Source organism: Piliocolobus tephrosceles, chromosome 19 (assembly GCF_002776525.5).
Source record: "Piliocolobus tephrosceles isolate RC106 chromosome 19, ASM277652v3, whole genome shotgun sequence".
In the NCBI taxonomy this organism is placed as follows: Eukaryota; Metazoa; Chordata; class Mammalia; order Primates; family Cercopithecidae; genus Piliocolobus; species Piliocolobus tephrosceles.
The window spans coordinates 44,300,157-44,326,360 of record NC_045452.1 but is presented as its reverse complement, the minus strand read 5'-3'; the positions used below and the strand labels follow the sequence as shown (position 1 = coordinate 44,326,360).

The following is a 26,204-nucleotide window of genomic DNA, read 5'->3' as shown; positions in this document are numbered from 1 at the left end:
TTTCCACTTTGTGTTCGCTAGTCTCATGTAACTCTTTTTACTTTCTTTATTGTTATTATTTTTTAAAACATGCTTCAGAAGCCAGGGTGTGCTGGGAGTACTGGGGGTGAGGGCATAGCTTCAGCCTGAAGCTTTTTCACCGGAGTTACCTTTCTAGTGTTTGTGCAGTGGGCTTTACTCGGTTTCCCAGCCCTCCATCTCAGAGAAAGACAAAACCAATTGGATATGGTGTATGTAGTTGTCCAACTGTTTATTTGCCATTCACACTGATTAGAACACTGGATTTACAGAAGAAACTGTGGTACAAAGAGAGGAAGGCTCTGGTGGCTCCTGAACAGCAGCAGTCCAGCTGCCCTGCACAGGCTGGGCACGATGAATGCTCCCAGGAGAGGGGAGGTGGCCCACTCGACTGGGTACCATGGACTGTGTACAGTGGAGTGCCTGCTCTCCTGTGCTGTCTAGAAACACCTGGGAGAGGGGTTTCTGGGGTATTCTCTCATGTCATCTGGCTGAAGACATGAGCTTGACCGTTCCCCTTTAGGAAGCGTTTGATACGTTTGTACCAGGGAGAAAGAAGCCCATGCATGAATTTTCAGGATGTTTTGTTACTAAACCCAATAATTGCCACACAAGTAGACCCTAGGTGGGGGCTGGTTTAAATAGGACCACATCTCCCGTTGCTTTTTCAATAGATGTGTTATACCGTCATTTCAATTTGAAAGTTTATTTTTTTCCGTTGATTTTTATACATCCAGAGTAACACAAATAACCAACAGTTCTTTTTCTTTTTTTGCACATTCATTCCCCCTAGAACAAAAAAAGTGAACTTAAAAAAAATTGGAACCATGCTATTAGCTGTTTACAAAAGTGAATAAGAAGTAGCTCATTTTAAAGTCTAAAATAAACAAAGTAGAAAGAAGCATTTTTTTCCCCTACAGTATTTAGCAAACCTAAGAAAAAGTCCTTAGAAACACACACAAAAAAATTGAAAAAAAAGTTATAGGCATTAACTTTATAATGAAGCTTAATCTATTTACATACATAAATACAATTAACTTTGTTGATGCAACTCTTCTGGAAGAAAAAAAAAGAGCCAAACGATCAGCCTCATCAATACTGACCTGGCTAAAAACAAAATTCCCAACAAACACACAAAAATCCCAAAACAAATGTATACACTAGGGTAAACAAAAAGGCATTTTGTTCAGATGTAAAAAATGTTTTGTGAGATCACTGTCAAACAAATTTTCACGTATAAAAGACCCAAACATGTCATTCCCCCCAAAAATAAAAACCAACAAAAATAAAAATCACCAGGACGGAATGTCCCAAGGAAACAGGTATTTCAAGGCAGAAATCTGCAATCCTAAATTGCAGGACATTTGAGTGGAACCATTCATTTCCTTTCCAGTCAGAGCATTTCTGTTTATCTGCACAGAAACCCGAGGCAGCAGAAAGGCTGTCTATTTACTCACTGATTGTGATTTGCCCAGGAAAGCTTTTGTTGCTGCGTTTGGATAGCAAGCAGATCCAAAATGGTTGGCAATGTCTCTGCTCTGCTGGAAGAAACCCATAAACAGGAGAAAGGCTGACTCACCATGTTCCTTTATGTGAAGGGGGAAGAACTGGACCTTCTTGTGTTCTGAAATTTGGTACTGGGTGGGGGTATGTGCTATCTCCTTAAGAGAACATGGGAAAATGAGGAGAGAGAAAGTGGGATTTGGAAGATAGAGGAAGAGAGAAAAAGAGGGAGATATTGGGGGGAAGAGATGGAGGGAAATGTGTTTTCAGATAGTGAGAGAAACAGAACTGAAATATGTGTCCATGTTGAAATCATAAATAGGGACATGAGTAAGCAGTAGAAATGGCTTATTCAGTACTTCTCCCGGACCAGACACATGCAGTTATTATATGGGTGGCCTGAGGGTCTCATTGATACCTTAACTTTCCTGAGGGTAATGAATAAAAAGATACCTTAATCTACCTGAAGTCAGTGAATGCAATTTTTCACACACACACACACACACACACACACAAAATGTGTGGCGTGAGACCTATCTCCAAAACAACTAAGGTCTAGTTTTTTTTTTGAAACAATTAAATACTATATATGCTGGTAAGAGTCTGTGAAACTCTAAATGACCAAATCAGTGAGCCTACAATAGTGACAAGCCCTCTCCACACATGGCTTTGAGAGTAAAGGTTCAATGTGAAAGATTATCTAATCAGAGCGTGAGGCTGGTTTTGAGTTGGAATATCTTCAGGTAACAGAATTAAACTGAAAAACATAATTTTTTCCTTCATTTTTCTCCAGGATTTTTGTAGGTCAGACATGGCAATATGTGCTGAAAAGAACATTTACGTTCAATTTGGGGGAAATGGGCTAATGGTCCTTTTCAGAAATTAAATTTTTACATTTGCTGACATTTTGTGGTAATTTAGGTGCAGAAATGTAATATGGAATAACAGATGGAACTGAGTTGTGGAGGGAATCCTGTGGAAAATGAAAGTGAATATATTCCGAGTTTCTCCGAGATCTGCTATAGCTCTTCTCTAGGTAAGAACGACCTGACAACATAAGCTGCTTTACTCTTTAACTCTTAGCAAAGTGCTACTGCATGTGTGTAAAACAAATAATCAATATATATATAAGAAAACTCAAAAACAAGTTGTTTTAAATAAGTCCAGCTGTTTTTTGCTGCCTGCAGCCAAAGATTTGTCTAATTTGAATGCTTAAATTTATAAAATAAACACTGTTCTGAAGTCCTGCTTTCAAATACTCTTCAGAGTTGACCTGAAATCGTTTCAACGAATTTTAAGAGGTACGTTAAATAACCACCAGATCATTTGGAGCACACATATGTCAAAATCAGCAGTTAGGATTTATGAGTTGTACAACAACTGCATTCTGACCAAATCCTCCAATAAAAATAGTGCCATAAAATTTACAGTGACATTGGATACCTTTGAATTGTAGCCACGGACAGCAGTGACATGAATCTTTCCTGTCACACTGGTGCACAGGTAAAAGTCCACATACCCCATAGGGTAGGGTCTCAGCCTGGTGAAAGCAACACAAAGATGTTGTTGAGTGAGCAGCACGGGACAGGGGGTCTTGCACAGGTGGGACCATGTTTTCCCACTTGTCTCCACTGAGGCACACAGAGGGAAATTGGCTCCTTGAGGCCTGCCTCTGGTGGGCCCCTAAATTGCTACAATCGTAGCCCCTAAATTCATTGATTTGGTTCCTATGGAAATGTGGCCCCCCTACACAGTTTACTTTGGCTGTGTTCTCTTACACAGCATCTATGAAATTATCAGATGACCTTGGGGTGAGCAAATCCCCAGACAGAAATCGAATCCTCTCCAAAGATGTAATTACTGGCACCTGCCTCAACCCTCTGGAACTAGATTGACCTTCTCTGTTTTAAGGAGGAAGTTAGATATGAGACTCTTGTTGAGCCTGGCAGAAAATGCCATACTTCTGATCCTTAGAGTGACCCTCAGTGTCTAAAACTCCTATTAAAAACATTGCTGCGTGAGCTACCCACTTGTTTGATTAACATGAAAGGGAGTTTAATGTAAACAATACTTCTGGATAACCAAGTGATCACATTACTCATCCTTTTTTTCTAGCCTTCTTCAATGTGATACATTTAACTTTGGCTACTATCAAGAACAAAAAAAAAATGTAGTACTTGATATTTTTCTTAATATAAGTACATTTAAATAATTAAAAAAGTATCAACACATAAATGTCTGAACATCAAGATACATAAATATCTGGGGATTCCTTGTGGGAATACAGTAGTTAAAAATGACCCAAAGCTGTAGCTGTTTCTCAAAAAAAAAAAAAAAAAAAAAAAAAACAACTACCCAAAAGTCCAAAAGAAAAGTTAAATAAAACTTAACAGAAAAGGGAATCATATTTCTTTCCATGGTCAAAGCAAGAAAGAAGCAAGCTCAATTTATATATATTTATATATACGTATATAAAAATAAAAACCACCCAAATGCAAATACGCATTTTGCAACTGATAAGGTGCGGAAAAATTAAAAATAAGAATTAGATGCCAAACAGGGCGAGTTGCATTTCCCCTCTCCCCCCACCCCAACCAAAATTCCACACTCTTTGGAATAAACAACTTGGTTAAAAAGTTAAGTCAAGGGTATAAAATCTTTCTTTTTATTCACAGCATTGCTAAATCAGAAGCATTCACAGTTTCCCTCCGGGAATCTTCCTGTTTGCTTTCCAGCGCGTCCCCTGGGTGCTGGGGCAGGTGGACACCCTCGAGGTGCGTCGGCTCGGACACCTCCGCGAGGACCGGGGCGACGGCGGACCACTGCGGCTTGGGCTTCCGGGTGCCGGAGGCTGCGCGGACCTGACCTACAGCGAGATCCTGACCGTCCAGCCGTCGGGCGGCCTCGGCCCCAGGATTGTGGCCGGGCCCTGGGCCCCGCCAGGTTTGTCGAGAACAGGAGGCCAGGGCGCCCGGAGGAGGAGGCGACGCCCCGCGGGGCCGAGCCGGGCCGGGCGCCTCAGTAGGGCCTCCACACGGCCTCCTCCAGGCGCGCGGCGGGCGCCATGTTGGTGGGGGAGTTGCTGTGGCTGCCCTCGGCCTCCACCACGTCGCTCTGGTTCGGGAGGCTGGGGTTGAGCAGCGCGGAGCCGGTGGAGGCGTTGGTGCAGGGCGGCAGGATGCGCGGCGGCGAGCGTTCGCCGCCCACCATGGAGAACTGGTAGGAGCCGGCCGAGGCGCCGTAGTACAGGTGGTAAGAGGGCGAACTGGCTTGGAATGGGCCGCCCTGCGCTTGCGACGAGCCGGGGTAGGGCGGCGGCAGGTAGGTGTGGTAGCGCGTGGCCGAGCCCATGGCCGACATGCCGATGCCGATGCCCGAGGTGACTGGCGTCGGGGAGTAGGTGAAGGCGCCTGGGTAGTGCATGCGGGGGTCAGAGATGGAGGGCAGCGCTGGGAACTGGCGCGGGTCGCTGAAGGCCGTGAGGTCGGGTGCCGCTGCGGTGAGGGCAAGAGAACGGAGCGGGAGTGAGTAGGGGGTTGCGGAGGCCACAGCTCTTCCCTCTGCCCCGGGGGGCTACCCAGGATGATACCACCTAGGAGGATGGGAAGCCACCCAGGATGCTACTGCTGGGGAGGACGCAGACCACCCAGAATGCTACCTCCCAAGAGGACGAGGGTCACCCAGGATGCTATACCCAGGGGGACAGGGACCACCCAGGATGCCACCTGCTGAGATGACAGGGATCACTCAGCATGTCACCTTCCAGGAGTATGGGGACCCCCCAGGATGCTATGCCCAGAAGGATGGGGACCACTCAGGATGCCACCTCCTGACAAGACAGGGATCACCCAGGGTGCTACCATCTGGGAGGATGGAGAGCACCCAGGATGCCACCTCCCAAGAAGATGGGGACCACTCAGGATGCCACCTCCGAGAGGAGGGGGACCACTCAGGATGCTACGCCTGGGAGGACAGGGACCACCCAGGATGCCATCTCCAAGAGGGGGGGGGGCCACCCAGGATGCTACTGCCCAGGGAGAGGGTTTCTACCCAGAGTCTGCCACCCAAAAAAGATAAGGTCACCCAGGATGCTATGCCCAGCAGGTCGGGGACCAGGAGAATGCTACTGCCCGGAGGGATGGTATAATGTACAGTAATATAATACAGTAATATAGAATATTATGTAATGTAATATGACATATGAAATGATGTAGTACAGCATAATATAGTAGGTATAGTATAGATGTAATATGCAATAGTATATACTATAATATGTATAACATATATAAAATGTTGATATAATCCCAGGGTTGGCAAACTGCAGCCTGCCAGCCAAATCTGGCTGCCACCAATTGTTGCACGTCCCAGTAGGTAAGAATGCGTTCTACTTTTTTTAAATGGTTGAAAATGCAAAAAAGAATACTTCCTGACCTGTTAAAATGACAGGAAGTTCAAACTTCAGTGTCCATCCATACTTTGGAACACATCTTTACTTACTCTTTCATGTACTGCCTATGGCTGCTTTAGAGCCACTGCTGTAAAGTCAAGTGGTCAGTATAGAGACTGCAGGGGCCACAGAGCAAATATTTATTCTTTTTTTTTTTGAGACAGAGTCTCACTCTCACCAAGGCTGGAGTGCAGTGGTGTGATCTTGGCTCACTCCACCCACCACCTCCTGGGCTCAAGCAGTTCTCCTGCCTCAGCCTCTTGAGTAGCTGGGATTACAGGCGCCCGCCACCAGGCCTGGCCAATTTTTGCATTTTTAGTAGAGACAAGATTTCACTACATTGGCCAGGCAGGTCTTGAACTCCTGACCTCAAGTTATCCACCTGCCTCAGCCTCCCAAAGTGCTGGGATTACAGGCATGAACCATTGCACCCAGCCCTAAAATATTTATTCTCTGGCCCCTTACAGAAAAAAGTTTGCTGACCCTCTATTTGATCAATATATTAATATACCAATAATATAAACCTAATCTGTGATATTAATATAACAAATGATAATTTGACACTATATAATAATGGATGCATAAATATGTTACTGACACAATATGTTATACATAATATATATCCTAACACTTAATATATAATAATACATTACACATAGTATTTAGGTTGAATGATAGAAAACTGCCATTTTCATATGCCTTCAACAGTTGAAAAGTTGATAATTTCCTAGTATTTAAGTGAATGTATGGCTCAGCAGCAACTGTTGAGCGAATGTCAGGGAATATCATTACCACTCCTCCTCTCCATATCTACCTTTATACTAGTTCCACAATTTTAGAAACAGTATCGCCTTGAGTTCACCTGCTGTTCTCTATTATGCACTTCACTGGTTTATCAACACAAGTAGATGTAGGACCTTGATTTATCTACTCTGTTTTTTGCACATGAGGACATTTTACCAGAAATCGTAAAGCTTTGTCTCTAAAATCCACTTTGTTACGACTGTGCATTATTTTGTTAGGATTATGCATTTACAGTTTCACCAACTGGCTTTTGTGCTGTCCTGTGGTTCACTGGCTCTGTCTGCATTTTTCTTACCTACAGGCCGCCCTTGGGAACTACGGAGGATTTGTGTACTAGGCAGGGTTCCCTATGTCTGAAGATCAGAGTTTCTCAACTGTGACACTGTTGACATTTTGGGCCAGATCAGGATTTGTTGGGGTGGAGGGGGCCTATCTTGTTCACTGTAGGATGTTTGGCAGCATCTCTGCTTTACCCAGTAGATGCTAGGAGCATCCCCCTCCCCTCTTGTGACAACTCAGAATGTCTCCAGACATTGCCAGATATCCTGAGGGTGGGGTGAGGGAAGTAAAGTCACTCCAGCTGAGAACCACCCCTGCAGATGTAGGAGGGCACCCTGGAGTAGTTCACGTTCCTCAGAATTATTCGTTAAATGACCAGGCTAGGACTCTCCTCTTTATATCAGCAAATCCACCGACAGCAACAAACGGTAGAAACATGAATTCATTGTTTTAAAATGTGAAGTTCTCAGATCAACACAGAAAATAACTCTTAAGCTCAGATGGCATGTGGCCTGTGTCCTTTTGAGTTGAGGCTGATGGAGAAAGTTGACAGAGCCAACAGCTTGCTCTGAAAGGAAAGCTACCAAGGTGGATTAATCTGTTTTAGGAAGGCATCGGCAGTTGATCAACTTCCTCATATTTCAAGCCTATTATTCCAGCAGGGAGAGCTAGTGTGTGTTTTTTTTTTTTTTCTCTTTCTTTCTCTCGCTTGCTCGTCTCTTCCACACCCCATCCTCCCTCCCTCTAATGGTCTTTTATTGCCCTAACACATTTTAAAAAATGAACTCCTCTGTACCTTTGGGGTGAGTGTGATGAGGGGATACACTCCTCATCAGAGAGGTAATTATAGAAACAGCCCAAGTCTGTAGCAGATCCCTTCACTAATGAGGAAACCAGGAGTCTGACTTTCAAACAAACACTCCTGTTAATCTTTTCAAAGCCAGGCAGACATGTGGGCAGGGAAAAAGTTGTAAACGGACAGTGGTTCTGAGGCTGCCCTTCCTTGGCCACACTCTAGTCCATTCTTGAGTCAGGCCACACCTCATTCCACAGGGTTCATCCCTGCCCGCTTGTTGGGGCCATCTGTGAGCAAGCCTTGTGTCACTTGTTTTTGCTGACATGGAGAGCTGTGACATGTTTGAGAGTTAACAGGAAGCTTTACTCCGTTTTTCCATTTAGATTTATAGAGTCTACGGAGAAGCTGGGACAGGAGGAAAAGCATTAGGCAAATACAGTCAGTTTGTTGTCATCTGATGCAATACTCTGGACACAAATAAATGACTCTGCCCATTATTCCTCTTGCTTCATTTGCCCTGAGACAAAAAGGTGAATCCACTGGAAAATGAAAGAAAGGTCACCCTGTTTTACAGCAATGTCTGGACATGCTCTGCCGGTAGGTTCCAACTATTACATGGTAATGTGGTGATGGTACCAAGTTACTGGAATCCAGAGTGAGTCCGTGATTTGTCATGGACATAAGTACTGGAATGATGTTACGGTCTCAGCTGTTGGGGGAAAATAGTTCTTTCACTTGTGGGCAGAACATCCAAAGGAAAGAGCTGAAATACTGCCTGTGATCCTTCTGTGTACACATGAGCAACGTCATACTACAAAAGACCATCCATTTGGTCAAACTATCTTTTTTACACACATTTTGGTAATAAAATACCTTAGGCCCTCTAGATATGCTCAGATTTAAATGCTCTGTCCAAATGTTGGTTTTCATCTTTGTGTCTTGTCTCAGATCCCTTATTCAGACCCATCAGTCTGCACAATTCACCCATCCAGCCATAGCTCTTCTGTCCTTTTGGCTGGCCTGGTTCCCCTGATTCAGCAGCAGGGTGGGAAGATTTGGGGACCCCTGATATTCACAGGGAGTTTTTAAGAGTAGGAAATCTGGGGCTTAGGAGGTCCAGGTATTTTGGCTGCAAGTGTTTTCCCATTGATGGGGCTAAATATTTGCCATGACGGCTCAAGTCTTCGCTCTCCAGCTTGACACGGATGAAAGCAGCCTTGCTCCAGGGCCCCTCCCACTGCCCCCAGAGGATTAAACAACCTGAGCAGGTAATGGCTGCCTTAAAAGGAGCTTTTGCATGACTCAGATTAATGCATGCTGTCTGTCGCCCAGGTTGGCAGCTAAACATTAATTTTTTTTTGAAAAAGAAAAGTAAACCTCTAGATGACAACTCTTTTCAGACAAGGTGTGGAGTCTGTCTGCAAAGGATAGAGAGAGAGACAGACAGAGTCCAAGTCCCCAGTGCAGAAGGAAGCCCAGGTGGGGCTGGGGCCGGGAAGAGGGGCAGAGCACAAAGCTGTCGGGCTGGATTAAAAGGCAAAGCAGCCACAGAGCAGTGTCAGGTTCTCAAAGCTGTCGGCCAGGCAGCCACTTTCCTTTTATGTATTCCACCCCCCTCCTGCCTCCAGGTTTATGACAACACTTTTCAGGCCTGTGCTCCAGGCTTGATTTCTCAGAGGGAGTTCTGCCAAATTGAAGAGCAGTCTCCCATACTGTTCTATGCCACTGGGAAAGCTCATCTGGAGTTCTGTCCTCCCTCCAAGAAGAAAAGAATCATTCTTGGGTTCTGAAATGGGACATGGTTTTTATCTGCTTCACACTCCCATGCCATAAAATGTACTCCCTTACGCCTTGGGTGATTGAAGTCCAGGGTATTCACAAATGTAACTGTGATATGGGACTTTGCAGTGAACGTTACTCATTCCTTTTATTTAAAAAGTCACCCGTCCACCTGAGCACCAGTCAGCTGGAGGAGTTGGCCCCCAGGGTTCTTGGACTATAAGGTGCTGATCTTGGGTGATGACCAAGTCAGAAGACTTACGTAATAAATTCCAAAGGACAGGCCTACAGCAGCAACATTCGAAGGAGAACAGGCATTATTTCAGATGAAGACCACAGCCAGTGGGCAGAGGGGTGCACTGAGAAGAATCAGTGAAATCTGACAAGTGCCTTTGTTCTTGAGGGATAAGCTTCTAGAAACCACAAGCTAAACAAGATGCCACGATACCTGTGCTACTCTCTCAATGCCTTAGAGCAGCATGTACCATGAAAATACTGGCATTAATGGCCAAAAGTAATGTGAAAACCGAGCACTGAAGTTGGCTTTCCTATTTTACTGTAGCACCCAAGAATGCTGGAAGGCAGTGGTTCTCACCTGGGGGCAGGTTTGCCCCTTGGGACATTTGGCAATGTCTGGAAACATTTTTTATTGTCCTAACTGGGGTGCGCGGGATACTATTGGCATCTAGAGGCCAAGGATGCTGCTAAATATTCTCCAGTGCTCAGGACAGACTCCCCCAACAAAGGATTATTTGGCCCCAAATGTCAATAGTACTGCTGTTGTGAAGCTCTAAGAAGCAGCTAAGGCATCTGGTGAAACCTGAAGTAATCACAACTGTCTGGAAAAGACAACATTACACAACATTTAAAATGGCAGACCTGACTCCACTGCCCCTGTGCCTGTCCTCTAATCTGCTATAATCTGATCCCAAGAGCTGAAAAGCAAGACCCACCCCCTCCCCCAAACACACATGCAAGGGTGTTTGCAGGCATCATAACACTGAAGTTCTCTGAAGCATTTTCACAGTTTGGTGCAGCTCCAATTTCAAAGCCCCAAACACTAAGTTTCTTCTTTTGCCTTCAACAAAGGAATTTTTCTCTGTAACTCTGATTTCCCTGCCCACGAGCAAAGGGGAGTGCCAAGCCCAAAGGGCTCATAGGTTAAATGACTAATACTTAATGAGCTCATATTAACAACAATTATGCTAACCATGACACCTGAGTTTTTCACTCTGTTCCTCTAGCCTCTATATGAACAGCGCTTAGTTGGAAATGTTCTAATTTGGGGTATACACTTGGTTCTCTATATCCGTGAGTTCTGCATCTCTTCAACCAACCATAGATCAAAAATACTGTTTTAAGAAAGGATGGTTGTGTCTGTATTAGACATATACAGACTTTTCTCCTTGTCATTCCCTAAACAATACAGTAAAACAAGTATTTACGTAGCATTTACATTTTATTAGGTATTATGAGTAATCTAGGAATGATTTAAATATATGACAGGATATATATGTTATATATAAATATACCATTTTATATGAGGGACTTGAGCATCCACGGATTTTGGTATCCATGGGGGGTCCTGGAACCAGTCCTCCATGGATACCGAGGGGTGGCTGTATTTACTTCCCATTCCACATGTACCCCCGTGTGCTGTCCATGTGATCTGTGAAAATTTACCACCATCACATGGACCAGTCCCATCAGTCCAGAATTCATTTGGAATAATGAGTCCTAAAAGTTGACTACTTTGGCTTTTTATATTGTTCTTAACCCTTCAGTCACCATCCTTTCTTGCCAAATGTGAACAACTTTAGAATGTCTAAGGAACCTACTTCTCCAAGCCACTTCTGCCTTCATATCCACAATCTCTGCCTCTTAAGTATCCAAGAAAATCAGTGCATGGGCATGGGACTCAGAGTAGAGATAGGTCACCTTGTCTTTAAACCATGTTTTACTCAATTTTTAATAATGTTCTGCCAACTCCTTCATGCACCTCTAATCTCCCGGACCTTCCACCTCAGCTCAACTGCAAAGAATGTGTTTTCAAGTGGCTTACTTGAGAGTCGACTGGAAAGTTCCGCAGAGAGGGTTGTCATGCCGCTGGCACGTCCAGGTGAAATGGGCGTTGCTGGGTGCACAGAAGGAGAGGCAATGGATCCCAGGTATTGGTAGGACTGATCATAGGACCACGGTGGGGATGGCTGGATCTGCCTTGTATCTGAAGAGAATCAGAAAGATCAATTATATGTAAAGTGGGGTGGGATTTAAAAAATGTCTTTTAATAAGAAACGAGTGGCCTTTGTTCAAATATGTCACATACATGTATGTGGCCTATGTACCAGGGTTTAATAAGCCTACTCAAGTCCAAGTATCTGCCTCTGTTGGATTATTTCCCTCCAAAAGAGACTGGATTATTGGGATTTTCACCTGAAACCTATTCCTTCCAAAGGTTTTATTTAATCATGCTAACAATGAGGAGAGAAATGGATTACACTTTCAAGGTAGGAGTGTTAATGTCCAGACTGTTGAACTGCAGCACTTGAGAACTTCAAGTATCTCATGACTGCTGAGATGATTTCAGCTTTGCCAATAATTAGAATTATCATCATCAGAAACATTTTATAAACTCGGGATCACCTATCTGTGTTTGGTAAGAATGTGGAATTTGGGGCTTTTTTTTTTTTTTTTTTTTTTTTTTAAATACCTTTACCTTTGGCAAAAAGTATTCCATGGGCTGGTAAATGTTTTATATTAAGGTGAATTCTCTCCCAAGGATGACAGGAAAGAAGGTCTGGCTGGGAAACTGGCAATGAGGTCTAATGACTAGTTCACAAACCCAGCAGTAGAACTGGCCCTATCAACCCAGGCCTTCTGTTCCTTTTCAGGACTTCAAGTTTGCAACTTTTAAAAGTCTAGAGTTTTTAGCAGGTATTTTATAGATTGCCATTATAAGAGGCCTGGGATAGGAGAGAGACAAAAGTCTGACTTCAAAAGATTTAGACAGAATGGATTTTGTCAATTTGACTCCAGTGTTCAAAGGAGTCTTACATTTTCAAAAGCATCATACTGTTTGCAGATGAAAAGGAGGAGGAAAACCAGCTCTATTCTTAGGCAAATGTGTAAGGAAATTTAAATTGGACACTGTCCCACTAGAAGAGTTTTAATTTCTTTGGAGTTAAACATTAATTTTCTCTTTATGTCCCACCTTTGTGGACAAAGATAACAGTGAACTACCATAACTCCCAAGGGTCTTCACAGCCAGAGCTTCATGATCCTGCAAGTAGCAGTGTAGGAAGAGGAGACTTCTTTCCAATACTGGGTATAAGTTTTGTATAGGTCAGGACATAAAGAAATGAGCTAAAATATTCAGATCTGCTTCCTACAGGGGCATTTCATTTCCAGCAGTTCAAATTTGCTTTTCTGTTTATCTCTTTGAAGCTGCCACAGTGGATAACAGAATCAGACATTTGGAGACCCAAATCTTCCTCCCCAGTATTCTGACAGCCTCCCTCCCTCCCTCCCTCATACTGATTCATTTCTTTATTTTTTGTGTGTGCATGAAAATAACTGATTTTTTAAGTTTAAAAAACCTGGTAGTTCCTGGGCAAATAGTTTAACTTGGAATCTTTGAAATCTAATATTAAAGAAAGGTCTTCATTTTATTCCAAATTTTAGAGGATTTAAAGAGGTGGCAAGGAACAAAAGAGCTAGTCCATTTTAAACTCAGCAGAAAATAAATGTTCAACCTTGGCTGAAGCTCCTGTGTAATCTTAAAGCTAACAGTGTTTCCAATAACTAAAGGCAAACAGAAATAGCAGACTGTTCAATATTCCCATGCTACTGCAGGTATTTTACTCCAAATGAAAAAAATATATATACTTAGATATTTTGTATAAGTCATGCGTATATACTAGACACACACGTTTACTAAGTGAATATAGAGTACTCCAATATTTTAATCATTTTAAAAGCAAACAAAAGAGGTTTCAGAATTATCATAAAGCCCCCCAGGGTGTGAACTGCGGTACAGTAATTCGTGCCTTGTTGTGTAGACAGCCTCACACCTCTAACCCCGTGTCTAAAGCCACACTAAGCATAAAGTATTATGCCATGATTCATGCTCTGTCATGTTTTACTGTAGTGAAAAAGTTGTGCTAGGCTTTTCTAAACTCATAATTAAACCATGCAAACGTTGCATAATATTTCACAGCCTTTAAAAAATATGCTTTGGTAAAATCTTTACGATTAAAGTCCAAGTTCTACGAGTTTTTTTTTTTTTTTTTTTTTTTTAAAGACAGGGTTGCAGATTCCACATTTTCTGACTTCACACCATAACTTAGCTTTTCAGGTGTTGGAGGGGGAGATGGCAATAAACACCCTGAAGCCCACCCAACCCCCCACATCAGTTTTCTTTCACGAGACCACAGTGACCTGTGCTTGGGTTCATTGCCAGTGGTGGGCCAGAAGGTGGGGATGGTGAGCCTCTGATGTTGGGGTTTCAGTGGTTGCCTCTTCTGCATGTGTTACTAATAGAAAACAAAAACAAAAAGGCCTGATACTATGGTGCATTCTGGGTTTAATATTCATTACTGTCTTTGGTCTGACAGGGCCAACATGAACTCATGGGCCACCCGAGCACTGGACTAACAGGCAGGAGAGGTGGGCTCTGGGTCTTTCTGTCTGGTGAGCAACTGGGTGACCTTGGATTACTCACTTACACTTTCTTATTCTCACCTCTGAAGGGAGATGATCCCTAAATCCTTTCCAATGGTGACAGAGCAGGATTCTAATTCCAATAGGTCCTACACAGTGTTTCTTTGCTTTACTTGTACATTAAGCAGAGAGAGGAGAGAATCAGATGTGGGGTGAAGAGTGGTGCCTGTAATAATAAACTTGTGTATTCTGGGAAGAGGAAGTAGAGGGGAGTAAGATGGGAGTTATCCAGAAAAGGCCACAGGCTGAGGAGGAGAACCACTGTAAATCACTCTCCAGAGCACAGGGCTACTTGTTCTTGAAAGAGCTGCCTCTGATAAGTCAGTCCATCAAAAAGAACAAAAGCGTATTGAACATTTACAGTGTGCCAGGAATGTGCTAATTTACCTGGTAGGAGAGTGATGAATAAGACCAATATGGTCCCTGCCCCACTGGCACTTACAGTCAGTGAAGATCCCAAGACCTTGTGATGCTTGGAAAGGCATCTTCCTGTTGCATTAATCCTTATACTGGGTGTTGCTTCATTCATTCATGTATTCATTCATATGTTCATGAAACTACTTTTTTATTCACTCATATTTCCAACAAACATTTTGGCTTCACTTGGGCCACTGTCTTGGGGACTCACTAGTGAGTGGAAGGTTCCTGCCTTCTGGGAGTTACAGCTACTGGGGTGCCTCAGGGCTGTATCTGGGCTAACTGCTAGATTAGCTGCCTGATTTGGACTTGCAAACAGCTGTTCCCAAGGTAGAAACAAGAACCCTAGTGGTATCTATTACATGCTTATGTTCTGCCTCTGAGAGGAGGAGACTAGGGAAAGCACCGAACTTAAATCACAGACAAATTTCAGTTTGCATCCTGTCTTCACCATAAACCAACTGGATGACCTTAGACAGGTCACTTATTTTCTCTGGTTCATAGCTAGAATTCTGACTTCAAAGAGTAATAGGAATAAGTGAGATAAACTATATGGAAAGCAAGTATTACAATTTCTGGTCATAGTAAATGCTCAATAGGTCTGAGTAACCTTTATGATGACATTTCTAAAAAGAAAAAGAAATCCATGCCAAGGGACTTATCTGATGTTCATTGGTGAGACCACACACATTTGCTCCAGGATAAGGCTCAAGTAATAGTGTTTTGTTCACAGCTGAAGTCTTGACAGACACACTCTTCAGGCTGGAGAGGAGCTGGGCTCAGGAGATTAAATGGTAAAGGGGGAAGGAGATTGGAAATTTGGGATTAGGATGGAGAAGGCAGGAACTCAGTATCTCAACCAACTCATGTTTCCATTAAAAAATACTGGATTCAGGGCTAGGCGCAGTGGCTCCTGCCTGTAATCCCAGCACTTTGGGAGGCTGAGGTGGGTGGATCATGAGGTCAGAAGATCGAGACCATCCTGGCTAACACGGTGAAACCCCGTCTCTACTAAAAATACAAAAAATTAGCCGGGCGTGGTGGCGGGCGCCCGTAGTCCCAGCTACTCGGGAGGCTGAGGCAGGAGAATGGCGTGAACCCGGGAGGTGGAGCTTGCAGTGAGCTGAGATTGCGCCACTGCACTCCAGCCTGGGTGACGGAGCTAGACTCTGTCATAAATAAATAAATAAATAAATAAATAAATAAATAAATAAAAACAAACAAACAAATAAATAAATTACTGGATTCAAAAAGTTAAATTTAAGCCTTTCTGCATACCAGTTTTCCAGGCCAAATGATGTCTGATGCAGCCACTTTACTGAGGCCATTTTGTGATAGGTTATTTTCAGCTTTTTAATCATCAAATAATGGGTAAAACAGGGACCCCTTTTCACATCCTCGAACCCCATTCCCTTCCATTTGAAATGGGAAGTTAGGGATAAGGTAGAGTTGAAGTTAGTGGTGAGCTCAGAGGTGTACATGGCATATATCACACGAGAAGAAAGGAGAGTGCTTTTATCTTTTGATGCAGCAATATTAAAATGTCTCTAGAGTCAACAGTGACCCTTTTAAATAATTCATGTCAGAATGTCCTGCTGCTTCTAGTTTCAGTTCCAAAATGTGAAGAGCTTGAGAGTCATCACTCTTGTTTTTATAAGAAAAAATGCTGAATACACTGAAAATCCATGACTTTTCTTAAGTCCAATGGAAAGCTGAAGTTGCAGGGCAAACTGCCACCCCAAATTTTGAGAAGCAGGCAAATACAGAGAATCACAGTGAGGGCTGCTTGCTGGGAGCAGAATTTCTGAATTCATAAACTGATGGGAACACTTAATGGTGATTTTGACAGATTGCTAGAGACTGAGTACAGACTGGTGTGAGAGTAAGACACTCCTGGGGGCTACAGTTTCAGGAGGAAGTGCACTGTTGTGGGTTTTTCATTCAGGAACTCCACCAGATTCTCCCAGGATCCAATATATTATAATAACAGTGGGTTATGGCTGAAAGAGCTTCAGTAGATTGACTATTTAAGGAGGAGTTCATAGAGAAGCTCATAGATGACATGGGAGACAAAAACAAGGACACTAGAGGAATCTGAAGTCTCTGGTGCCCTCTGCAAACATTAAATACAGTCCAGCTCTTAGGTACATGAAAATAATAACTCACACTAAAGGCCTAAGTTCCTGTTGCCTGATCAATCATATTAAACTTTCAATTAAAAATTACAAGAAAGGCAAGAAAAAACACAGTCTGAAGAGACAAAGCATCAGAACCAGACCCAGATGTGACACAGAGTTTGGAATTACCAGACAATAAATTTAACAACGATTAACATGTTAATGGCTCTAATGGAAAAAGAAGACAATGTGCAAGAAGAGATGGATAATGTAGGTAGGGAGATGGAAAATTTTATTTTATTTTATTTCTTTGAGACAAGAGTCTCACTCTGTCACCCACGCTGGAGTGCAGTGGCGCAATCTTGGCTTACTGCAACCTCCACCTCCTGCGTTCAAGTGATTCTCCTCCTCAGCCTCCTGAGTCGCTGGGATTATAGGCGCCTACCGCCACGTCCGGCTTTTTTTTTTTTTTTTTTTTTTTTTTTGTATTTTTAGTAGAGACAGGGTTTCACCATGTTGGCCAGGTTGGTTTGAACTCCTGAACTCAGGTGATCCACCCACCTCGGCCTTCCAAAGTGCTGGGATTACAGGCGTGAGCCACCGTGCCCGGCCTGAAACTCTTAACGTTCGAAAGGAAATTCTAAAAACTAAAAGCACCCTAACAGAAATGAGGAATGGCTTTACAACTTAGTAGACAGGACATGACAAAGGAAAGAACCAATGAACTTGAAGATACAGAAACTTACCAAACAAAAAGATAAAGAGGAAAAAGAACATCCAAGAACTGTGAGAAAGTTTCAAAAGGTGTAACGTGTAATTGGAATACCAGATAGAGAAGAAAAAGAGAACAGTGGAAGAAATATTTGAAGTATTAATGGCTATGAGTTTTCCAAAATTAATGACAGATACCAAACTACAGATCCAGAAAGCTCAGAGAACACCAAGCATAATAAATACCAAATCTACACCCAGGCATATCATATTTAAACTGCAGAAAACCAAAGAGAAGACAAAATCTTGAAAGAAGCCAGAGAGAGGAAAAAGCCAACACCTTACCCTTAGAGAAACAAGGGTAAGATAAGAATTCCATCATCTTTGTCTTCAGAAACCATGCCAACAGAAAGCAGAATGAATAAAGTGTTGCAACAAAAAAGCTACCAAACTATAATACTGCATCCAGCAAAATTATCCTTCAAGTTCAAAGAAATAAGGATATTTTCTGACAAAACTGGAATAATTCATTGCCAGCTGACCTGCCCTATGAGAAACGTTAAAAAGAAGTGCATAAAAAAGGAAGAGCATTAGAAAAGTACTATATTAAGGTAAAATTAAGTTTTATTTTTCTTAACTGACCTGAAAGATAACTTTACAATAATAGTAACAAGGTATTGGGTGATTGTAGCATGTGGACAAATGAAATAAAAGGCAGTAATGATAGGAAGGAAGAAGTGGTACACTGTTATTTGATGCTAGATGTAGATTAGTTATACATGTACTTTTCAAACTAGGGCAATAACTAAAAACATTTTTAAAAAGAATAATTGATATGCTAACAGGAGATAAAATGGAATTGTGTAAGATGTTTAAACCTATAAAAGGTAGAAAAAGGTGGGGGGAAGAATCAGGTGCAACAAATATAAAAGTTATAAATATGATTGATACTACTCCAGTTATAGTAATAATTAGGTTAAATATGAATACCCTAAACGCACCAATTTAAAGACAGAGATTGTCAGTGTGGATTAAAAACAAGACCCAACTACATATTGTCTACAAGGGACCTATTTTAAATAAAAATATTCATACAGATTACAAGTAAAGGGATGGAAAAAGATGCACCATGCTAACACTGATTGAAAGAAAGCTAGAGCAGCTATATTAATTTTATACAAAGCTGACTTCAGAGGAAGGACAATTTTCAGGGATAAAGAAGGGAATTACATGATGATTATGTGGCTGAATTCTCTAAGAAGACATCATCTTTAATATATGTCCATCTAAAAACTGAGTGTCAAAAAACATGAGGCAAAAACTGATAGAACTGCAAGGAGAAATAGGTATATATGCTATAACAATTGGAGACTTCAATAACCGTCTTTCAGTAATTGATACATCAAGCAGGCAGAAAATTAAGACACAGTTGACCTAAACGGTACTACCAGTCAACTTGATCTAATTAACATTTATGGAATATACTGTCTAACAGCAGAATACATATTCTTCAGCTCACATGGTACATTCATCAAGATAAGCCATATTCTGGGCTACAAAACACACTTTAAGATCCTTAAAAGTGTAGAAAGCATACAAAGTATTTTCTCAGACCACATGGACTTAAACTAAAAAGCCAATAATAGATAACTGGAAAATCTTCAAGTATTTGGAGATTAAACAACATACTTCTACATTAGCCATGAGTCAGAAAGTCTCAAGAAAAAAAGTGTTTTGAACTAAATGAAAATACAACTTATTACAGTTTTTGGATGCAGACAGAGCAGTGCTTAGAGGGAAATTTATAGCATTGAATACATATATTAGAAAGATCCAGAATTAGTCACTGAAGCTTCTGCTTCGGGAGACTGGAGAAAAAAGCAATACGGACCTCAAGCAAGCAGAAGAGAAGTAGTAATAAAAATTAGACTAGGAACCAATGAAATTAAATACAGGAAAGTATTAGAGAAAATCAATGAAACAAAAAATCTTGTTCTTTGAAAAGTTCAAAACATCCCTCTTTGTCCTTGTGCTCCCCACAGGCGCTGGGAGAAGATGGACAGAGACCCCTCCTGACCCTCCTCTGACTGTCCACTCTAGGGTCTTTTAAACACCCACCCTCAGAAGCACCCTTTGAGCGGTGGCACCCTCCTCCATCCTGGGCCTGGAGAAGGTTATAGTTAGAAAGCCCCTTCTTGGTTATGTGGCTGACATCTTTAAAATGCCAGGTCTTTCAGTCATCTCTCAGAGCTATTTAAAAATAAAAGTCACATAGGCCACAGGGTGGTTCTACCATCTATTTTTGAAAAACCCACATCTGCTTAATGAACATATAAACCCAAGGGGCAGCCCTGGTTATTTCCCTGGAGGAATTTTTTCCCTCCTGCAGCCTAGAGGAAGGTAGGGACGTTCCCAGGGTTCCCTCCAAGTTCACCTCAGTCATGGGGAGCTGCTGTAATGCCCTCTTGGAGACCTCAGAACACACAACAGGATGTGACTCAGGACTCAGAGATGTGAGTCAGTTTCCAGGGTGATGTGTTAGGGCGAGCCCCAGTGGTGGTTTGCATCTCACTGTCTGCGACCCCTGGGAAGAAAGGGTTAGGCTCCCCTGCAGGCAAAGGTGGTGACCCCAGATGCTTCCCAGCATCACCTTTCAGAGGTGTGTGATATCAGGGCCTTTCAGAGTCCCTGGGGGTGGGCGACTCTGCTCTGAAAGGGACATTTCCCTGAAAGTTCCACCGTCTTTGAGAAGCAGTGTTTCCTCTGGCCTCTGCAGCAGGGAGCAAAGCTCCAGCACAGCACAAGTAAGATTAGTCACCTATTCCTACTACAGGTACCCCCAGGTAGCAGACACCGGCTCAGCACACTGTTGCTGTATCATTGAAATCCCATGACAACATGAGTCAGTCAGCACCAGCTCTGGATCCTGGAAAAAAGGGAGGTTGTGAAACAGCTCCAGGATTTGCCAACCGTTCGTCTCTGGCTGGCTGCAGACATCTTGGTTAGTCATGTGTAGCTCAGATGCATTCATTGTTCCAGCAATTACTTTGAAGGGAAGCAGTCAGACCAAGCCGGGACAGAACCCTGCCTGGGTAGGCTGTTTTAAAGGCCTCAGGTTTTGAGGGATCCCGTCCTCACCGCCAACCTGCCAGCCTGGAAGGTGGCAGGCTGCCTGTGGGAGGGAAGAAGGGAGCCCTGTGGCTGCCTCTCCACCACTCCCTGCTTCCGGGACCCGTATTCATCACCTCGCCGGGGAAGCGTTGTGGCTTTGTGGTCAGGGCCCTGTGAATCAAGAATGCTGGTTCCTCACATCAGGCCGCCCCCAATCCTGCTGGTTCTCCCTGGAGTCCTTTTCCTTTCAAACCTCTGTTTCCTCACCTCTAAAAATGGGGGTAACCAGGCTCACTTGCCTCCCAGGTGTGAGAGTTAATTAATGTTTGTGGGGCAGCTTTGAGATCCACAGATGAAAGGTGCTCTATAAATGCAAAGTGCAATTCCTCATTAGCACTGTCAGACGGTTCCCAGGGGAAACAGTTCACCCCGCACCACGAGGCTGCTCCCTTCAGCCAGATGAGTCTGAGACGCGTCTGGAAAAAGGCTCCGTATTTAGGCAGAGTTCTTTTGGAGGGAGGGTTCAAGGATAGGTCACTAGCTTCCAGAAAAGATGGGTGTTTTTAGAACACGTCTCATTCACAGTTGGCATCGTGTCCCTGAGGTGGAGGGAGAGTGGCCTTCAGTGCACACAGCTGGAGGGACCACAGTTCAGAGGGAACAGAAGGCACCTTCTGGTTTCTGCTGCCTCCCTTGCAAACAGATTCTTTCTCTATACTTTGTTAAATAAACATTTGTGGCAGACATCTTTTCCACAAGGATGTTCTGCACTTCCCACTTTCTGCACTTCTGCCCCCCATATACAACTTTCCAGGCCTGAAGGAGCTCTACAGACAGGTTGGGTAAATTCCTGCAACACCAGCACATCATGGGTGTTTAGATTCTTGCATGGCCACCCTATTTATTCCCTTCCATGCCTCCATTTCCTTCTTCTCCAGGAGGGTAAAGATGATTTTCTGCTCCCTTCTACTCTAGCACCTTTGCCCTCCTTCTTAGTTCCTTGGAAAAGATGAGCCAGAAATATTGTGTTGAGGGCTCGGATATCTCAAGCAGCCTCCATCCTGGGACTGGATCCTTGGTGGAGAACGAGGATACTCACTCCCGTAAAACAAATCACTGACACCTCAAGTGGGAGCTGGGAAGCTTCAAGCAGAAGAGGCACAGCATCCCCCAGAACTGCACAAAGCTAAAGAAACAGAGTTTTCTGAAAAGCACTCCATTGAGGTGGCACCTGATATCAAGAGGATTGTGCACCCTCAATGGTCTATGCTTGGAAGGCCCAAGTTGGGAGATCATCATTGCCAACCTGAAGTCCAGGCTGGGCATGGAAGGCCGTGCTTTCCAGCCAGTCTCCACTGTGCTGGTGAGGGGCCGGTGGGATTTCCCAGAGAGGCACCTGTGATACCTCTGGCTAAACAGATACAGTAAGAGCTGTCCCAGGGGCAGATCATATTAAGTAACATGGCTGAGATTTTACCAGAGTCCTTGTAATGCCTTAGGGTGTCAGCAGGCAAGAAAAAAAAAAAGAAGTGACTATGTTTGGTACTGCAGAGGCTACAAAATGATAAACCCCCTAACCTATGAGTTGTCAATATCGGAGAATACGATGCTCTTGAGCCCAGCTCAGAGGGAGATCTGTTCCACACAGGTGTGTGTCATGCCAGGTTGCAGCCTGGGCTTCCTCTGGCGACTACCTCATCCATCTCTGCCACCGCCCACCTCATCCATCTCTGCCACCGCCCCAGCCCTCTGCACCCGAGTGCTGTCCCTGAGCCAGACCTGTGGTGGGAGAGGCTGAGGGGGCATGGAGCAGAGTGACCCCAGCAGCCCTCCTCTACACAAAACCAACCATGGCTTTCTCAGTGGGCACTCTCCTAGCTGCAGCCTTAGTTTTTACTTTGGCGCTTTTTTGATGTTGTAAAATGTTAGAACTGCTTTAAAAATTCTAGAGTGGCTTGAAGCCCAGCAAGCAGTTTCTGTTGTCTTCTGCTCCCATATGACATGGGCCCTAAGGCAGGCTTACTGGATTTTATGCCAGGGATTCTGGTTTTAAGCAGCAAACACTGAGGATGGCATTCTAATAAAATCAGAAGAAAAACTCATGAATGGGGGAAAAGGAGAATTAAAAACAATAAACATGAAAGATGGCTTAACATGAAGATGCTTTTGTTTGTTCTGGCCCCAAACATTTTCAGGATTTGGGAATCTCATCCCAGAGCTGTCTCTCTAAAAGCCAAAAGGGCTTCAGTAAGGATACAATAAGGGCATAGTTCTACAGTGTGAGAGATGAGGACAGAGACCCTGGCTTGGCCCCTCTCTCACAGTGTGCTGAAGCAAGTAACTTAATGCCTTGGAGACTTGGTTTCCCCCCAGGAGGAGAAGTTATTGCATCTGCCCCTTAGATTCCTGGAAGGGTGAAATGTGCCCCTCTGCCCTATATTGTCAGTGCTGTAGCTGGCACCTTGAAGGCAGGAAACAGTCTGCTCTCCCCTGCCCTTCCAGGAAAGGATAACCGTGCCTGGAGAGCACTGCTGTCTTAGCTGGTTGGTGCTCCAGGTGACAGAAGAGGGAGAGGCTTGGCCCCACAAAGCCACCAGAAATGAGACCTTCCTTAGGCAGCCAGAGTTCCAAGGTGCACTATTCCAGCCGGGTAGCACCTGCACTGCTAGGATGCGACGTAAGCCCTTCCTCCCGCAGAGCACCAGCCTCCTTCACAAGGAGCACCACAGCCACCCTGCAGAACACAGCTGCGTCAGGGCCACATAGCAGTGTTGCACCGTGCCAGTCACAACGCAGAATCTGAAAGTTGCATTTTACAAATCGAGGATTCATTGCTCTTTGTCTTGTGAGGTGTGACCCGCAATGAATGACAACCGTTCTTTCTTTAAGAGCTTCCATTCCGCGCTCCCAATTTGAAGGATATCCTGACAGGGAAGGAGAATTCCTCAAATGGAAGTGCTTCATCGCCTTCAATAAACGCTAGTGAAATCAAGTGTCTGCTTATGCTCTCCTCCTCTGTTTTTCTCATGCAGTCCTCCCGTCTGACTACCTGGTCACAACTCTTCTTTTCCTACCTGCATCCTCTTCGCCTTGTTTTCCTTTCCCACACATCAGGCCAAGGCTTCTAGAATTCCTTTCAGCAAGAGCTGGAGGACAGAACCTCAGGGAACTGCCCTGTGGGAATGCTTCCTGTCGTCTTCTACACGCCCTCTGACCTGGCCACTGCACACAGGTCTTTCACTCTGGCTGCCCCTTCACCTCCAAGAGCTCTGAACAGCTATAAAACTAGGAAGTCTCTGAATGTGCAGAACAATGAGTTCCTCTCTTTCAGTGGGGCCTTGCCACCCTAGTTGTTGTTTTTGTTCCCCCCTCTGATATGCTAGAGATAATGATAGATCCAGGAAGTATATTCTGTTCACACTAGGAGGAACCTTGCCCCACAACTGGAGACCTGCCATTCGTGTCTTTACTGTCTGTTCTGATGGGAGCTCCTGAGAGGTGGCAGGACAGGCAGCCTTCATTCCTAAACACAGTGCCCTGCAGACCCACCCGCTCCGGCTTATTTTTCATAGTTCTGGAGGAGTAGTTCTCCATGCACAGGAATAGCCCCCAAGAAATAGCCCTCCATACCTCCGAGAAATGCCCCCAAGAAACCTCCATGCCCCCGAGAAATAGCTCTCTTGCACCTCTCTCTGTTTTGAAGTTTCTTAAATATTTGCCATCAAGCAACAGAGTGAATAAGAGGCTAAAATCTTCCCTTATTTGGTGGCAAGTTCCTGTGCAAGTTTTAAGTTATTTGGAATAACCGGATTTCTTTGGCTTGTGAGCCAAGGGGAATCACTGTCACTTTCTTCTGTGGTATCAGACAACTCCCTCTCTCTTCTAAGTTCCCCTGCTGCAGTCTTCTCCTCCACCTTTGTGTGAGATCTACACAAGGGGAATTTGTTCACTTAAGTTTGCAGCCATTTTGCACACCCCAAAGGGTTGACCTTGATGTGAACTAATTGGGATTGCAATAGATTAATAACACAGGTTGGTGAGGTGGAATTTGCAGCATAAAGGAAACATTTGAAGATAAGAGCCATTTGTGCTTTCATAAGCTCATCCCTGGTGCTCTGAACAAAGGACACAAACTAGTAAAGTCAGATTCATCTAGGGGCAATCTACACTCACTCACCCCAAACTCTGATTCAGAAAGGCGAATGGAAATCCGCCAGAATTCTTTTAAACTCCAACACAGATCTCGATTTAAAAAAAATGACACACACACAAAACCACCTGGTAATAAGCAGACCTCTGATGATCTAAAGATCCACAGCTTCGTGTATTGACTTAGAGAAAGTAAATGGCATTTCAAATACAACCTTCATACTTTAATAGATGAGGTCACCCTGAGAAAGATGATACTCAGCCCAGCAGTGGGAAACCTCCCTCCAGAGAACTGCTTTGATTTACAAGACCAAGGAAGGCTTTCTCATAGAAGCTATACGCTTGGTCTAAAATGGAAGAATTTTTTTTTTTTTAATTAAATGTAGAGGTTGAGATAGCAGACAACTATGAAACTCTTGCTCAACAAGAGGGATGACCTATGGAAAACAGGAATGCTAGGACCTCCAGAAGTGAAGGGTCAAAACTGACTTACTACCAAGGTTAGATAGCTAAGTAACTCACATTTTTTTCAGGCATTCAGATCCTGTGTGTATTGACTAGAAGATCCTTGTGAATTTCCCAATCACTCTTAAATAGCAATCATCAAACAGGGGTGATTTCTCCTCCAGGGGATTTTTGGCAATGTCTGGAGACATTTTTGGTTGCCATGACTGGCGAAGGGGGAGCGCTATTGTCATCTAGTACGTGGAGGCCAGGAATGCTGCTCAATATCCTACAATGCACAGGATGGTCCCTACAACAGAGAATGACGCTGCCCACAAGATCAAGTGTGCCCTAAAGTGTCAACGAAAACCCTGCTCAGGGAAAGCACACACTGCCACAACGGTTTCAGCTACCATGATGACAAGATGGAAGACGTGACTTCCAGAGGTGCTCTTCAGAGTCGGGGAAAGCTAACATGGCATTGTCCCCGGGGCACAGTACAAAGGAACTGAGGGGTACGAGGAGATTAGGTGTGCAGTGAGCACCTTCTGGAGCCCTTGTGAGAATCCTGGGTGGCTGCAGTCATCATGCACCCAGGGGGAAACTCCATCCCTGTGCTAAGGTTTAAGGCGACTGCTCTCTCAGCCTCATGGCCTAGCACCCAGACTTGGAGCCGGCATGTCGAGCCCTGGGTGAGCTGCAGGTGTGAACTACCAACAAGATTGCTCCTGAGCTGACCGTCAGCTTTGCCATCTGGGAAGGGACAGGCTAGCGCTTGCCTCTCCTGGGCTTCCTGGGCATGAGTCACATGTAACTAGATAATGATGCAAATCACTGTCAACATTTCTTAAGGTTTCATTCCAATGTCTCATAGAATGATAGAGCAGAAAGCAACCTCCGAGACAGCAGA

At 43.9% G+C, this 26,204-nt stretch overlaps 1 protein-coding gene across 6 annotated transcripts in view; it reads right to left on the bottom strand.

Annotated features, from left to right (window-relative positions):
- Positions 1 to 224: 224 nt before the first annotated feature.
- The window catches only part of RUNX1 (RUNX family transcription factor 1), a 259,999-nt gene continuing 234,019 nt past the window's right edge, over positions 225 to 26,204 (bottom strand). For all 6 annotated transcript variants that reach the window (XM_023191017.2, XM_023191013.2, XM_023191033.2 and 3 more), the window contains 2 exons: positions 11,689 to 11,850; positions 225 to 5,015 (listed from right to left, as the gene is read on the bottom strand). In XM_023191017.2, coding sequence (XP_023046785.1) covers positions 4,540 to 5,015; positions 11,689 to 11,850 — 638 coding nt within the window. In that variant the 3' untranslated portion in view covers positions 225 to 4,539. The remainder of the gene's footprint in view (positions 5,016 to 11,688; positions 11,851 to 26,204) is intronic.